Below are 17400 nucleotides of genomic sequence, written 5' to 3'. Positions count from 1 at the left end.
CCCCACCCTCCCAGATAGACTATTATACTAATAGCCTATTAACCACCAGAATCTGATCTAATCAGCTCTGGGTATCATTGCCAGATTCACCTTTCTAAAATGTCTCTTAGAGCGTGCTACTTCTCTTCATAGAGTAAAACCCATACTCTTAAGCCAGCCACTCAAGGCATTCAGTGATTTGTCTCCTTGCCACCTTTCTCTCCTTGTCACCTGTTTTGCCCTTTGTGCTATTCAGAGTAGACCCCTCCAGTCCCCGAACACACTCCCTGTTCCTCCCACCGTGTCTCTTCATTCTACTCACTGAACCTGGAGCATCTCCCACCTCCACCCCACTCCGTTGTTTCCTGTTGAAATGTTCTTTTCCAGAGAGACGTATGATTTTCTGCCCCCCACCCCCCACTGAGTGGGTAGCTCTTTGCTCCTTTGAGCCTCTATTTTATTTGTTCTTCTCTAACAGTATTTATTACAGTTGCCAAAAGTGCTTATTAGGGTTTTTTTCTTGCTAAGAATGTTAACTTATAAGTCAAAGAAGTATGCATATGTTTACTATAATCTTGTATTTGGTATTATTAAGATTTTATGCTCATATATTTGGAATAATATATTTTCATTTCATTTGTAGCATTTTTGTAGCACAAGTATTATTTGCAGAACAATTTATTTAAGGTCTTTTTCCACTTGATGTCAGCCTTCTCTAAGCTGTAGAACTGATTCAGAATTCTTGCACACATTAGGCCTGGCACTCACATGTGGTCCTTCCCCCTCCGCCACCCCAGAAGTCTTCCCTATGGCTTTCTTTGTGTGTGTGTGAGTGTGTGTGTGTGTGTGTGAGAAACAGAGTTTCATTCTGTTGCCCAGGCTGGAGTGCAGTGGCGTGATCTCAGCTCACTGCAACCTCCATCTTCCAGGCTCACGTGATGCTCCTGCCTCAGCCTCCTGAGTAGCTGGGACTACAGGTGCGTGCCACCATGTCCGCTAATTTTTTAATTTTTTTGCAGAGACAGGGTGTCCTTGTGTTGCCCAGGCTGGTCTTGAACTCCTGGGCTCAAGCATTCCTTCTGCCTAGGCCTCCCAGAGTGCTAGGATTATAGGCATGAGCCACTGTGCTGGGCAGTTTCTTTCCTTATAAAGTGAAAGTAGTCGTCTTTTCCACTAGATTCTTGAGAATGAAATGGTGTTTTAATTTTTTGTTTCTGAGAAGGATTATTTTAAATGTAATCTGTACAGAAAATTATTTAAAGAAATAAAATTGTGTTTTCATACGTCTGTATGTTATGCCATTGTTCGTTTGCCTGTAACACAGATATACCCATTTCTGTACAAACCTAAGAAAAGTTGGTTATAGGCTTCCTGTCTGAAATGCCTTTAAAGGCCTTCAGTTTATAAGTCTACTTACAATTTGCTGGTAAGATAATTTTTGCAAACAGTCCTATAAGATGGACAAAGAGGAGTTTCTAGTCTCTTTTACTGAAATCTCTCTGAATCATCTAAGTCCTTTAATATACTTTCCTCTGCTCCCATGGCACTTTGTCCCTGTCCATGTTATACGTAGCGTTCACTGCTAGGCTCTTCCTAATTTGTGAGTTATGTCTCCGTTGTGAAACATTGCACTGCTGAGGCCAGCTCCTGATTTTGTTCTGAGCTCATGGCCATGTTGGAAAAGCCCCAGAAATGAAAGCTGCAGCTCTGGGACTTCTCATTCTCAACCCTTTGCTTAGGGGGTTTTTGAGGTCACACTTATTTAGGATGAACCTTAGGAGAAGATCTTTCAAGAAATTCTTATATTTCCATCACTTTTAAGAGTATACACCCTAAATTATGTATATACTATAGGTTTTCTCCTGTCCATCTTGGCTATAATACTTAAACCAACTTTGGTTTCTGGTGGCCCTCCTAGACATTATTGCAGGTTGAGTATCCCTTATCCAAAATGCTTGGGACCAGAAGTATTAGTATTTAGCACTTTAGAGTTTTTTTGAATTTTGGAATATTTGCATTATACCAGTGCAGCGTGTTTCACCTGAAAACCCGCAATCTGAAATGCTCCAATGAGTATTTCCTCAGAGCATCATATTGATGCTCAGCAAGTTTCAGATTTTGGATTTTTGGAATAGGGATACTCAACATATCGTTACTATGGAAACATGGAGAATACCAATAAGGCTCTGTGATGACCAGTAATAGCTTTAGGTCAGTTTTTTTGACTGCTTTTTAGGATTTGTTTTATTTAAGAAGAAAACAGTTCTGGAGTAGATTGTGTAAGTGCATTAACAAGGCATAAAGGTCTGCTTACCTTTTTTTATTTTTAGTGTTAGTATTAAGTGTCAAACCAAAAAAGGGTATTTAGATAAAGGGCATTGCTTCATTGTACTTTGAGTTCAAGTTGCTGGGAAGCACCTCATAATGGGAAGCTATTACTAACCACCCTGGGAAATGAGGTCTTGAATGAGCCATATCCACACCTTGTGCTTTATCCATTGTCTCCCTCTGGGGAGCAGAGCACTTTATAAACATTAACTCCTTTACCCTCTGGGCACCTCCACTTAAAAGGTAAATAAGACTGAAGGCTCTTTCTTCTCCAATATAGATGAGGAAACATCAGCCCAGAGAGGGAAATTACTTGATCAGAGACAGGTGTGCATTAGTGGGCCTCAGGGTGTTTGGAGTCCCTGTAGCGGACCGCAACAGTAGTGGTGGCCGCTGACACCCAGGAGACACAGTCCTGTTCCATTCCCCTTTCTCCTTCTCAGAGGGTTGTGGGGGTTGGGCCTTTTGTCTCGTGTGGAATGTGAAATGCTGCAAAGACGAGCAATTGTTCTTCAATGCTTTGTGCTCCTTTATAAGAAAGAAGAAATCAATACACATTTTCTCATACACACACTTGGCAGCACTCCGCCTCCTCTTCCACAGCTCGATCCTGCAGGGGGAGGCACAGCTATGCAGCAAACAGACTCTCCAGCTTTCAGGGGAAGAAATGCAAACGACTCATTTTGCACTTAGCAGTCAAGCCTTTTAAAGCCAGTCGAATAACTGGCTGAGGTCATCAAGCTCTGACTTTCAGGGACTAGTTGGTGAAACTAGAGTGGGAGAGCTGGCCTTCGCAGACCTCCGGAAGCTAAGCGGTCCTGCTTGGTACTGCTGGGGAAAGTTTACCTGGCAAGTGTCTGGGACAAGCCTTCCTTTTTCCAAATTTCTCTCTGATTTATAGAGGAGGGGAGGAAGTTCTTTGAAGGATACTATTAAAAACCAAAAAAGATGGACAGATCAAGGACGGCAGTTTGTATTTTATCAATTAATATAAATAAACTGTCCAACAAGAGCCCTATCTCAGGTTGGATTTTATTTTTTCATCAGAAAATATGGTATCCATAACTTTGATAGCTCACTGCCATTAAACAGTTAAGTGTGGGATGCGAGTAACAAAGAATTTGCTGCCATTATTAACAGAAATGGTAGTTTAGGTGCCAGTGGCTCAGTGCTGGGGGGAGGGGGACCTAGGAGAAGGAAGATGAAAAGGACAAGGCAGGTGGAGGAGATCCAGGGGACAGACGCAAGCTCACTGAGCCCTAGGGAGAGAGTCTCAGGGCAGAGCGGCTGGTTGGCAGTTGGAAGTGCTCCTGAGGGTGCAGCAGTACCTTTATGTCTGCGCAGGCTGAGCCAAGCCCATGACTCGGTATTGCAGAGTTGGTGCTTTGTGTTTGTTTACTCAGTAGCCGTTTCCTTTACGTTTGCATTGGTACTGGGTTTCAAAGCAAAATAGTCCTCCAACTTACTACCAGAGGTAATAGAGCGCCTTGCTGAAACTGTGGGCTGACAAGGAAATACCCTCACTAATTTCTGCGTATTTTGACCCCCTAAAAGTTGAAGTCAAACTGGAGCTGAGAGATGCATCCTGTGCTGCCCCCCAGGCTCTGGGTCGCTGGGCAGCAGTCCTGATAGGGATACAAATGTAACTGTAGTGTCAGTCTCACCTTCTGTGCGGTTGGAGGAAGTGATTCACGTCTATGCAGTGAAGCATCCCCTGGCTTTTAACAGGAGCTGTTAGAGGGGCTGCTGTTTGAACAAGGAGCTTCATCTTCCTGAAGCCAGCAGTCACAAAACCGTAAACACAACACCAGCCAACTCTATTGCCGGGATCGTGGTGGCTTGACGTTAATATTAAACATCTCCGGCAAGGCAGAGAGCTCTGCAGCCCAGCTCCAGAATAAAAATAAATAAAAATAAAGAGAAAACCCTGCTAAAAGCAGCGAGATGATTTGTCGTCTTTCCTTTGTGAGGCCATTTGTCTTCTCTCGCATCAAATCTGTTATAAAACAGTCAAACTGTGAAAGTGGAAATCATCCCAGGAATATGGAATATTAATGCACAGGAAAGGAGCCACGTCCCTTTTGTCTGAAGAGTGGTTCCTGCCCCCACCCCCCCATTTTTTTTTTTTTTTTTGCAAGTTCACTAAGGTAGATTATTTTTCTTTAAAAGAATGTGAAATACTTGAAGCTAATGGTAGGGATGGTGGAAGTTCCTAGTATTTTTCATCCTTTGTTAAAGTGGAATGAATTTGTAACTGATTTGAATAAGGAGGCAGAAAACCTTTACAAATGTAACCCCTAGTTCCCTTCTCACTTCTCCATCCCTCTTCCCTCTCTTTCTTTCCCCCATCCTTTCAGTTCCTTTGTTTGGGGCCTGAACCTGCTTCTTTGAACATTTATCAATCTTGAGTCTTTCTGATCTTTAGGAGACAGGCCAGAGGCCACATGTCACCATCTGTAATTTAAAGCTGCAGGGCTAAAAGCATTTGCAGAGGTTTGAAGGACCTAGATCTGACCCGACCAAAAGAGCGAATTGGAACAGACCTTCTAGAGTCTCCTTCAAGCACTGGGGAGGATGGTGATGAGAGAAGACACACTGGGTAATTTATGGGCTCGGTGTGCTCGGAGCCTCGCTAGTCGCCTGGTCCACGTAGAAATGAGTCGTGTACTGCCACCTTGTGGCAGGCTTGGGCAGCTGCAGTTTGGTTGTTTTGGAACATTCTGAAGAGTTCAGCTAGGGTCTGATTAGAGAGGATTTGCCTTGTGTCTAGATTTAGGTAATTAGTGATAGATGAGAGGATTCTCAGTTCCTGTCTATTATTTTGCTGATTTGAATCTGTTAAGAAATATGTTGTAGGTGAGAGAAGTTTGCTTTCTTTTCCTTTTACCTTCTTTGTTTTGTGTGTGTGTTTGGTTCGGCTCTGGTTTGGGGTTTTTTTGGTGTGGAATTGTGATGAGATTTTGGGAAAGAAGACTGTGATCCACTTTTTGTTGTTGGGAAAGAAGACCGTTATCCACTTTTTGTAATTTTTGTTGTTGGAGGATGTCGGGAAGAGAGTGTGGGAGAGTTAAGTACTGACCTTTTAGCTACATTCAGGAATCCTTAGTTTCCTGCTCTCACTATTTTTGTCATTCTGTCCTTGGAAGAGCTGCGTCCATCTCTTCACGTGGATTGCTTTCCCAGCAGTCCGGCCTTCTTGATTTCTGATGTGTGCCACCTGCCTCTGTTCCCATTCCTGTGACAGACATAGCCTTACCCCTACCACACAGCCCCCAAGGAGCGCAGGGCAGTTGCTTGCCATTCGGATCAGCATGTTTCCCCTTTTAGGCCACAGAGACATTTCTTAAACATCTTTCTCTCACTTGTAAAGTCACTCACAGAGTAGACGGGTTTGGGTCAGGGGAAGCAGACGGTATGAAAGATTAAAGGAAGGTGCCATTTTGTCTCCAGTGTGAGTTGGGGGCAGACGGTGACACATTCAGATGGGTCCTTGGCAGGTCCCACAGGCTCTAGCGTATTGGTCACCACGTCTCATTCTTTTTTCCAGGATCATAGATGATAATGCTGTTTATGCAACAGGGGCTTTGCTTAGTGTTTTCTTGGTAACAACAGTATGTTTAAGGAAGATTGGTTACCATCCTACTGATGAGGAAGCTGAGGTTCAGGGGCTGAGTAATTCACCTAAGATCATAGACCTAGTGAGGATCTGAGGCAGAATCAGAACCCGCCCTAACACCAGATTGCAGCCCCTCTGCATTTATTATGCCACGCTGTATGCCCCAGAAAGATGATTTGCTTTTTTAGGTAACTGTTACTACTTTGAGATTTCTATTCAACTTGCTTTTCTCTTTAAGTATGTAAGAAAAGGAAGCTGTTGTCCCATGATCTTCAGGTATCTCTCAGGGAAAGATGGAGCAGGTGGGCTTTGCTCTTTGGCCCACTTTGGTGTCTTACAGTTAGAATGGAAGCATGTGTTTTACTGGAGGAAGATCCCTTTGGTGCCATTGGCCTGTGCCAGGTGATAATTGGCAAGGCATCTTTTTCAGTGGATATTTGGAATGCCCTCGGCATGTGGGTGGACAGAACAGAAGAGAGTGGAAGCTGTGTGAAAGCAGAGAGAAATACGTGTTGAGAACGTAGGCGGCGATGGAGTCCTACGTCACTCTGTCTTCTTTGGCCTGACCAGATTGCACCGGGAATGCCGGGATTGGCTCCGAGTTCTGAGGGCCTTCCTGTCGGAGCTTTGGCAAGCCGGAGGGCTCAGAGTGCAGTCAGGGTGCAGCAAGAAGACTGTCACAGGAAGAATGGAGAAAACGGGGCCCGGTTAACCCAGAAAAGAACAGATTTAGTTAGAGGAAGACATCAGATGGTTGAAGTGCCCCCACAGGGAATAGCGTCAACTTTATTCCTCTCCTGGCTCTGGAAGGACAAAGGCCCGTGGGTGTGAGTCACAGACGGCAGAGTTGGGTCCAGTGTGAGGAAGAACATTCGCGTGTCTCTCCTGATGGAGCGGGTCCTCCTAGCAGATTTACTGCATACGCTCACCTTCCCAGTCTGGCTTCTGTTGTGCCTTTCATCTCTTTGTAATCCTCCACAAAATCTAAAAAAGTTCCAATAAGCATTTAAACCTCTTTTATTTACTTATGACACCTGTGTGTTATATTTTGAGGCCAGGGACCATGTATATCTAGTACATGTGTATAAGCTCCCACAGCACTACATCAATTGGTTTAAAAACACAAATGTGGGAAAAAGGCAGCATCAGCAACATCACCTGTAATTTTTAAAAGCACATGTCTGTCATCAGTGACTGTGCCGGTGGGTACAGATCCGGAGCTCGCGTGAACTCCTGCACTGACTGTGTCTGCACAGGGCTGCAGATTGGATCCAGGCCCTGCCCGACACGAGCTCTGTTAGAATTGGCAGCCTGAGTCAGACTTGCCCTTCACCTGCTTTGTTACTTTCCCTTGATTCTTAAAGGTACACGTATGTGGTGTTGAGTTACGGCAGAAACAAATGCTGTGCCACTCTTGTGTGCAGCGCAGGGTCCTCCGGCATGTAGGAGAGGTGGAGGATTAGAAAGGAAAGAGGGCTCAGGATGCATTCTAGGAGGTGTCCTTTATATTTAGGGAGCTCCCCTCACACCGCCACGAGGCAACAAATGAACAATTTCAAATTATTCAAGGGGAAATTATATGTATAACTTTAATCAGGAAAGCAGCAATATTGTCTCCGCTGGCACATTTGGAAGACTAACATGTAATACTTGCTCAGAGACTATGATGTACTCTTGGAGGTTGTATAGGTTTCTTTAGGGAGTGGCAGAATGGCTGCTTTCTTTCCACTGGCCACCTGCCTTTGGCCACAGGAGCGAGTAGGTACTGCGCAGAGGGATGTCTTGGAGGCTGGGGGTTTGGGGCCAGAGTAGCAGGAGTGTGATCTTCTGAAGAGCAGACGGTACAATTCCTTCAGAATCCCCGGTGCTGCAAGCTACTGACCTAGCAAATTGAAAGCCCCACACAGATCATTTGCAGGTTTAATATGCTCCTTTGTACTGTTGGCCCAAATAATATCGTGAAAGACAACGATCCATGTTGCAGTCCGGTGAGGAGTGCACATGTGGAACTGAAGGGAACATACTTGGGTCCACATGTCAGGCTGGGGCTGCATTACTGTACACAGACACCTCCACTTCATCGAGAACCGTTTGAAACCTTACCCGCCACTAGCGTGATTGCGTTTCACAGCCAGCTAGACTGTGCGTACTCTGTCTTTTCAGAAGAATCACATAATAAATAAGCTGAATCCTAACATACCCACACACACACATTCCCTCTTTATGGAAAATGGCTGCTAATCCATGATCATTTTTTTTCCAGAAACAGGTTTTATGATAATATAGTAAAAATATTAAATTAGAAAATGCCTCACTAAGGGTTATAAAACCTTACTACACTAGAGATAGGTAATTATCCCCTCTACAGCCTAAATGACAGTTTAAAAGAAATAAAAATGTTAGTGCTCATTACTTGCTTTTGTAGGTTGCAATAAAGGGTAAGTTAAATTTTAATTCAAGGAAGAGCCCCTGCTATCGACCTTCTACCTCAGGTCCAAGTCCTGTTAATTACTCTGTAGGTTATTCTCCTGCATGATACCAACATTAATACATTTTCTGCGGACGTTCCCACTGGCCACGGAGACAAGAGTGTGAAGTAGGGGGGTAGGGAGGCATTTCAGATCAGTGATTCAAATCTTGATTCTTAATGTGATAGGGAGCAGGAATTATGTATTTAAAAAAAAAAAAACCCAAGTTCATTATGCATAGCCTTAAGGGGACCTTGAGTATTAAACTATACACTTACCCTGGAGAATCAGATGGAGACAAGGTTAACCTGAAGGATTGATAGTTCAGCTTCTCTGCACGGCTAAATCCCGGCCAGGAAGGATGCTGTGGGGGAAACGTTCGGGCAGGAGAAGGCAGCTGGCCCTCGGTCCCATGGCGGCTGTTTGTTGCCTAGTTTTTAGTTTTAGTTTTGTTTCTCTTGGGATGGGGTGAGGGATATGGACGTGTTTTGTTTCTTTTCTGCGTTTACCTTTCCCTAAGCATCAACACAGATCTAGCACCTGTCTGGGTTTGGGGGAAAGCTCGGTGCTCCCTGCACCTCAGTCTTCATACCAAGGTGCAGAGACTTCCCAAGAAGTGGACACAGATAGTTTTAAGGAACCATCTCCAGACTTGCGCTCTTTCCTAGAAGCGGCCTGCCCGAGACGAGGCCTGTGCTGGAGGGGCCGGTTCTCCTTTTGCCTCACCTTTCACCATAATCCTCCTCCTCCCACCTGGTGGGAAGCCCACCGTAACAGGACAGGGACCTCAGGCTGCAGTGGGAAAACCTCCAGGGCACCAAACGCAAGGATAGTTGGAAATAGGGGTGCAGGGAGTGCGAAAGGAAACGCCGAAGGACTGCCTGCCAGATCCCCTGGGCGTCAGATGGTCTCCAGGTCTTTATTTTTAACAATATTCCAAGAGAACACGAGTCAAGTTGTCAGTTTATAAATAATTAGAACTAATTTTGGGCGATGGATTACTATGATTTTTTTTTTCCATATGATTCGGAAGGAATTAAAAGACGTAAGTGATGTTGCTATGACAAAACTCTCTGATTCCTAGCTACTTGTTTGTGTGAGAAGGTTTCTCAGTGCTTGCATCTACAAAAACAAAAAATAGGGAGGGGATTAAAGCAAAACACTCTTTCATTCTAGCAGTAAAGAATCACATTCATCCATGGGGGTCCATGAACAGATGAGGGAAAAGCCTCATCCTTACGAAGGGATGCATTTCTAGTAGCATTTTACATGTTTATATATATAAGTTTTCACTAAAATTATAGTATATATCAGTTGTATCCTAATAATAATGATAACTCCAATCCAGAAGAAAATTTTTTAACCACTTAGAGTCTTATTACTGTCTCAAGAAATTAAAATACTTTAATTTACAGTTTTTGAATTTTAAAAATTTCAAAAGTGTTTCCAATTCATACTTTATTGGTAGGGTAATCAATAAAAGATTTCCAAGTAAAGAAACAATTATGTCAGGACAAAAATCTGTAGGGAAAAGTCAGATGGAAATACACAAGTTTAAGAAGAAGAAGATGCTGCGAAATCTCCAATTTTAAAGAGTGTTCATGTTACTGGAATGTGTGACAGCATCAAAGCAATGCGACATATAGATTCTATCGGGCACGTTACAAAAGGGATGTAAGGGCTTTATTTTAAAAGTTAATATTCACAACATTCTGGTAATTCTATCTTTTGTGACTATTTAAATTTATGAAAAACATATGGCGGCTTAAAATGGCGAGAGTGATGCGAGGTGTTCTGCAGGCAAACGGGTTGGCAAGACCGTGCCAGGCTGGGAAGGGCGGTGGGAGACCTCAGGGAGTCTGGAGGCCTCAGGGCGGGTCTCCTTTGCCTGACTCGCAGCTGGGGCGGCGGGGGATGGAGAGAGCAGGAGAAGGGAGCAGAAGAGTCACCAGCAGATTGTCACCGTGTCCTTGGGAGAGGTGGTGAGATGTGAATAGTGAGGTCCAGGGGGGCAGCTGGGTTTGAGATGCTGCGAAGGTGGAAACGGTCCCTGATTGGTGGTGGACGGTGAGGGTGGGGGAGAGCAAAGTCGAAATTGCTTGGGGGTTTTAGACTGAAATAATCCCTTATTCATATTCCCTCTCTCTGTAAAAATATTTTAAGAACCCAGACCACTCAGCTCTCCAGGTTGCTTTGCCATGAACAGCCGCATATGTTTGTCAGCTTTGCCCACCTGAGTGTGAAATGATGTTCTATCAAAACATGGGTTTCATCATTTCACTCTCTGCTCCTGACATGCGAACCCTGCTGTGGACAGTAACCGCGCCGTGGGCCCGGGCGCCGCTGCTACCGCGGCGGAGTGGAAGCATCTGCTCCGTGGTAATGATGGGGCTGGCGCAGGCAGCAGGGCGAGCTGGAAGGCTGTGATTGGCAAGGGCTGAACAGGCTGCGCTGCTGCATCTCCCTCTCATCGGACCTCGTCCTCTTAAAGTCACACTGTCCTTTTTGTCCTGGCAACTCGCCCCTTCATGCCATTCAGTTTTTTTGTGGAAGTGGCCAGAGAGACTTGTCGTTACTGGCACCTAGGCAGGCCATAGTGTGATGAAGTGAAGGCAGGCACGCTGCTGTTAGGTGCCGCAGCTGGTGATCTGGAGGCCGCGTGTGCTCATTTGCATGTGGTCTGAGGCTGCCTCTCACCTTTTCCCACCTTTGCTGGTTGAGGGCTGGTCACACAGATGTGCACAGCAGAGGAACAACAGGCAGTGGAGCTTGGGGTGAACCTGCATCCTTTGTCTGTAGTTCAGGGTGAGGCTACCAGCAAATTCGTGCCATAAAATTTCTGTAATAAAATCAGAGACCCATTGTTCTGGCCTGTAACTTCATTGTCTCTCTGTCCTGTGGTCCCTAACATGATACGGCTGGCTTACATTTTTGGCTTCTGTGGTTTCTTCTTTAAGATTTTTTCTTTTTACCTTTTTAAATCTTTGATCTGTTATTCCTATTGCTGGGTTTTCTAATTATAGTACTTCTATTCCTATCCATACTATAGTAGACTGACTTCAGAAAAAGACTAATAAGTTTGTGTGTTGAAGTCTTGCTGAACCGAGATGGCTGTTTGAAGGGTGGGTTTTTGTTTTGTTTATAAAGTCAGATTTACTGACAATGACCCCTGGATAATGAGAGCACTTTTCAAAGCCTGTTTTCTTAACAAGGGTGGCAGGCTATATTTGTGGTTAGATCTTGAAAATACCAGAGCAGGTGTAGCTTTCTGCTGGGGTTGTAGATGCTCCAGCTTGTGGCCTTAGCTCTTCGCGAGCCGTCCTCCCTCCACGAGGTCAGTGGCTGCAGAGTGCAGGCAGGGATTGCCTGTCTCAGTGAGCCGTGTCTTCCACGGGCCCCTCCCTAGTGTCAGGGACATTCTCAGGTGGGTCTGACCTGCTTGGAACCTGGTGGCTTCTCACATCTCTGCGGGGAGGATCTGCTCTGTAGCCACAGGGGAGAGAGTTCTGGAGCTTCCGTCATAAGGATAGGAAAGATCCTCACTCCCTTCCCCTTTTAGGTTTTCTAGGCCTTGGCAGATGGCTTTGGCCAGATGTTTGTTATATATGTTGCATTTAATAGCAGGAACAGAGGTTGGAAGCGATCATTTACTGTATTTTCAGGGACCCAAGACCCCGGCATGTCACATTTTTTTACATCAAAATTTTTTTAACATCAGAATTCAACTCTAGAAATAGATTAGCCAATCATATTAGTTATTAGACTCAGAATAGAGAAAAGGGGGCTGGGAAGTGGGGAAGAACCTTGGTTCTGCTCCTGAACAGCTGCACATATGATAGTAATTGGAATCTTGTTGCTGGGTCATTTTCATTGTTTTTCAAGTACTGCCAAGTCCCAGAAAAATGTATGAAAACTAAATTATATCCCCCTGCATCCCGTGTCTGATTGAATCCTCCTCATTGCGTGGCAGTCTCATACATCCTATTAAAATATTCAATCTTGTTTTCTTACTTGAAGAGCCTGTCTGTAAAGGGCAAACTTATAGAAAACTCATTCCCTAGAGACAGGGTATCCAGCCTCACTGGACTATTTACATATTTTACTATTTGATTGGCTGCTTCTGGGTCTCTTCCTTCGTCGTATTTGTGAATAAGAGCTGTGGGATACGTTTTTAATTACACAGCTGTGTTTTCAACTGAAAAAATAGATTGGGGTATTGCCCACCTTCCTAGTTTCTTTTTAACCTTGAAAAGCGAACCTGCGTGTTAACTGATTTGTTCTGTTTGTCTCCTAGGACAGAGCTGTATCGCTCTCTCTTTGGCCAGCTCCGCCCTTGTGGTGAAGGCCACAGGGATTGACATCGCTCGTGTCCCTTGCTGCTGACCTGAGGCAGGGCCTCCCCACACCCAGCGGTGCCTTGGCCGGTTGGCTGCTCGTCCAGTGGAGAAAACCAGTGACTTTATGGGGTTTGCCTAGTAGGGAAATCCCTGGGAAGGTGCTGTGTTCAGAACAAATGCCTAGTACGTGCGAGGGCACTGTCCCCCCCGCCCCACGCCCCGTGTCCTTTAATAGTCACAAATAAAGAGCACTGTTACTGCCACCATCGCCGTGTGTGATTTCTTAAGTATCTCAGAGTAAGTCTGATTTAGAGCTCTAGCAGGATTTTCTTTCTTTTTTTTTTTGGTCAAATGGCCTCTTCATAAAATACAAACTTTACATCTTTGTTATCTTTTCACCCCTGAAAAACACTTAGGTTGTTTCCGTATCGTGGCTGCTGTCAGTGATGCTGCAATGAACATGTGAGTGCAGATGCCGCTTCGACATACTGATGCCAGTTTCTGTGGATGTGTACCCAGAAGTGGGCTTGCTGAATCATGTGGTAGTTCTGTGTTGAGTGTTCGAGCAGCTCCATACGGTTCCCCGGGCGCTGTGCCGATTCACATTGCCGCCAGCAGTGCACAAGGGCCGCCTCCCTCTGCGTCCTCACCAGCGCTCGTTACCTTTCGTCTCTTTGTTAACAGCCATCCTAACAGGTGTGAAGTGATACTTCATCATGGCTTTAACTTGCATTTCCTTAATGATTAGTGATGTTGGGCATTTTTTAAATGAATCTGTTGGCCATTTATATGTCTTTTTTTTTTTTTTTTTTTTGAGGCAGAAACTCGCTCTGTCTCTCTGGGTAGAATGCAGTGGCGTTACCATAGCTCATACAACTTCAAACTCCTGGGCTCAAGCCATCCTCCTGCCTTTAGCCTCCTGAGTAGCTGGAAGTACAGGCATGCACCACCATGCCCGGCTAATTTTTCTATTTTTAGTAGAGACGGGTCTTGCTCTTGCTCAGGCTGGTCTCAAACTCCTAACCTTAAGCGATCCTCCTGTCTCGGCCTCTCAGAGTGGTAGGATTACAGGCGTGAGCCACCACGCATGGCCTGTATGTCTTCTTTCGAGAAATATCTGTTCAGGTCCTTTGCCCATTTTTTAAATGGGTTATTTGTTTTCTTGTTATTGAATTGTTCGAGTTTCTTACATGGATGAATGCATAAAATAAAATGTGGTGGGTGGGTGTATATATACAATAAAAAAATACTACACAGCCTTAAAAAAGAAGGAAATTCTGTTTTTTGCAACACTGGTTGAACCTGGAAGACATTATGCTAATTGAAATAAGCCAGGCATAGAAGGACAAAATCGCATGATCCTAATTATATGTGGAACGTAAAAAAGACAAACTCATGGAAGTAAGGAGAGTAGAATGGTGGTTACCAGAGGCTGGGGGTAGGGGTGGGGCATGGGGAAATGTTGGTCAAAGGGTACGAAGTTTCAGTTAGGAGGAGTGAGTTTTGAGATCTGTTGTATAGCAAAGTGACTGTAGTCAATGATAATGTATTTTTCAAAACAACTTAGTAAATTTCAAGTCTCTCACCACAAAAAAATGGTAAAACAAATGAGGTGATGGATGTGTTAGTTTGATTTTATCATTCCACATTGTATGTGTTTATCAAAACATAACATTGTACTCCATGAAATATATACAATTATGATTTGTTGATTTAAAATAATAGTAATTTTTTAAAACTTCGCAGAAGGAATAATTGTGGGGCAGGATGCTGCTTTCTGAGTGGATAATGTTTAGTGCTTTGTCGTGCTCTGAGGAACAGGGCATCCCCAAAACCTATGCGCTGTGCCCAGGAGACTTCGTAACTTGGAGGTATTTGCCTATTTGTCATTAAAAACAGACTTACAAAGTTTCTTCCAGAGTCTTTTCCATTCTCACCATTCCTAAATCACCTTATTGAGATGAGCTCCAGTGTAAATCTAGCAGGAGATGATTCACTTGTTTTTCATCCAAAGGTCAAAAGCTGGAAATTAAATCCTCATAAGGGGGATTTATTGGCTTGCTGTGGTCAATATGCAACGAAGATTATCTTGTGTAAGTAATGTCTGCGTGTGGGCCCACCAGCATACAGGACTGACCATCCCATGGGTCCTTCGGCCAAATCTTTCTGCAGAGCTATGGAATTTGAAAGGAAATGTGGAATCCAGGCAACTGAGTACAGTTGTGAATAACTAGTCATTGTTTTTGAAGTCTTATTTTGGTATTAGTTTAAAATGCCAAAACCGGATGACAGATTTTTGTGCCCAGGCAGTCTGCATATTCCTGCCTGGGTGTCTGGGGACGGCTGCACAGCACCCAAAGGCTGGGTTCCCGTAAAGCGAGTCCTGACGTAATCATCGTGGTTTAGTTTTCACATAGACGCGTCTGCTGAGCTCGGGAGGAGGCAAACGGGAGGGAGGAGGGTTTTTCCATCTCATATTAATTGGACCTCGGTACATGGTGATTTGTTTTTCTTGTCTCAGCAGTTACCTCTTGGGCTCGACTGTCAGGGAAATGTTTAATTTCATTGTGTCTCCAGTTACCCAAAAGATCAATTCACCACATTCACCCCATTCAAAATGATCACTTTTTAAAATACAGAACATCCAGTGCCGTCCATCTGGCCTGAGGGTTCTGAAAAATGCACAGTGGATCAGCAAGGAAGCGACCTCTTCATATGGCGCTTTCTGTGAGCCTGACGCCAACCCACGTCTCCCCACCTTTGTCATCGTCACTATCTGATGAAGAAAAGGATTTAAACAGGTACTTCAAAATATTTCGAGTCCAGCAAGTTTAATTAAAATGAGTTAAAAACAGGAAAGATGAGAAAGAAGGAACTGACAGAATTTTCACTAAAGGGAGGCTTGCGTTTTAAAATTCAGAAGACCACCCTCCTTCCAGCCAAGAATAAATTGGAAACTATTTTAATTGACACGGATACTGCAATTCAACTGTTACTAGAAAGACAGATTAGTTGATTGATTTGCATTTTAATAAAACTAATACTTTACATTTTGGTAGCTAATGCTGATTTTTAAATGAGTTGAGAGCAGTTATCAAGAGTTTCAATCCACAGCCCTTTTTCAGTGTTGACTGAAGCATTCCTCTCTTTTGTGTGGAGTTTGCTGATTTTATTTTTGCCCAGCTGACTGCTTCACACATGGCGCTCGTAAACCGTAGACCTTGAAGGTCTCACCAGGACAGTGAGGCGGTGAGCTGGCCACAAGGAAATGCGGCAGCCTCCAGGCCCCCACCCCGGCCAGAGATGGGCCTCTCCCTCCAGCAGAGAGAAAGTGGTGAGGCTGGCCTTTTGTCTTATTTTTACTTTAAAAGTGAATCACAGAAAAGTAGAAGGAACAAGGAAAAACAAGACGGCCGTGTCCCATCACCCAGAAATAACCACTTCTCACATTAACACGTCAGTACTTCACGGCCCCCTCCCGTGGGGAGGAGCAGTCCTGCCAAACAGCCCCAGTGCTTCTCAACAGGAGAGGTGCCAGGGAACGGCAGGGAGACTTGCTTTTTACTTTTGCACTGTTGGAAATGTTTTACTTACCCTTTTAAAAGCAATAAAAACAAAGTCCCCGTGCAGTCTTGTCTACCACCAGAGCCACCCCTCCCACGACACATACACTACCAGTTAGGGACCACGGTACCCAGCAGTCTGCGCTTTCACATTAATAGTACAAAGATTATGTCCATGTTTTTACAGACATTCCGATTGCCAACTAATAATTCCAGGTCTCATCAATATTTAACCAGATCCCCTGTCGTTGGACATTTACCTTGTGTCCAGGTTTTTGCTTTTAGGAATAATGTTACAGGAAAATATTTGTGCAGTAAGCTTGTTTATTGTGTTTTTTGAAGCTTTTGTTTTCCTTGCCATATATTTTTAGGAGTAAAGTGAACCAAGTAGAGAAGAGTCTATGATCTAGGGTGATGGGAGCTGCAAAAAAAACAAAGTCTAAATATTTTCAGACCCTTGGTACATGTGACGGAGGCTTGTTTTAGGGCCTTCATCTACTTCCCACTTGCCCAGGCCGGCGTCTGTAACAAAGGGTGTGGGGCAGGGAGGAGACTGGCCCTGGAGTTTCATCCTGGGGTTTATTTCTTACTCCCCAGGGACCCCTTCAAATCAGCACCCTCTTCTGGGAGGATTAAAGAGCTGCTGTGCTTAATGTGCTTTGAGATGCTCCAGCGAAAGATGGTGGATAAATAGAAAGTGACACTGCGTCTCCCTCCCTGGCCCTCATTTTTTTCCTGGCTGCTGCTCGCATGTAATTTGCTCTCCACCCTCCTCCCCTCTAGTTTTCGTGCTCTGGCCACTTTCCGCGCCTTCGTCCTGGGCTCTCCCTGGCAGGTTTTCCTTGTGCGGGTTTGAGCTCCTCCCAGCTGCTCTGTGCCTGGTTTCTCCCCAGGGCCACTACCCGAGCCTCCTTACTGAGCATCATTTGGAAACCCAGAGTGTCAGAAGACGACGCTGGGGGAAGCCAGCTCCAACCACTGCAGTAACAGCCTCTGCATCTCCAGCTTAGGGAAAGATTCCTTTTATGTATTTTGTTTTTATGTATCTTTTTTTTTTTTTTTTTTTTACTAATCAGCTGGATTTAAGATGCAAGGAAAAGTTTTCTGTG

The 17400-nt window shown here is 44.5% G+C and overlaps 1 protein-coding gene across 1 annotated transcript in view; it reads left to right on the top strand.

Annotated features, from left to right (window-relative positions):
• The window catches only part of AATF (apoptosis antagonizing transcription factor), a 101570-nt gene extending 88631 nt beyond the window's left edge, over nucleotides 1–12939 (top strand). The window contains exon 12 of the mRNA XM_012648696.1: nucleotides 12686–12939. Within this exon, the coding sequence (XP_012504150.1) occupies nucleotides 12686–12749 (64 nt within the window). The 3' untranslated portion in view covers nucleotides 12750–12939. The remainder of the gene's footprint in view (nucleotides 1–12685) is intronic.
• Nucleotides 12940–17400: the final 4461 nt, after the last annotated feature.

Source organism: Propithecus coquereli, unplaced genomic scaffold (genome assembly GCF_000956105.1).
Source record: "Propithecus coquereli isolate 6110/MARCELLA unplaced genomic scaffold, Pcoq_1.0 Scaffold291, whole genome shotgun sequence".
Lineage (NCBI taxonomy): Eukaryota > Metazoa > Chordata > Mammalia > Primates > Indriidae > Propithecus > Propithecus coquereli.
This window is presented reverse-complemented; position numbering and strand designations above follow the sequence as displayed.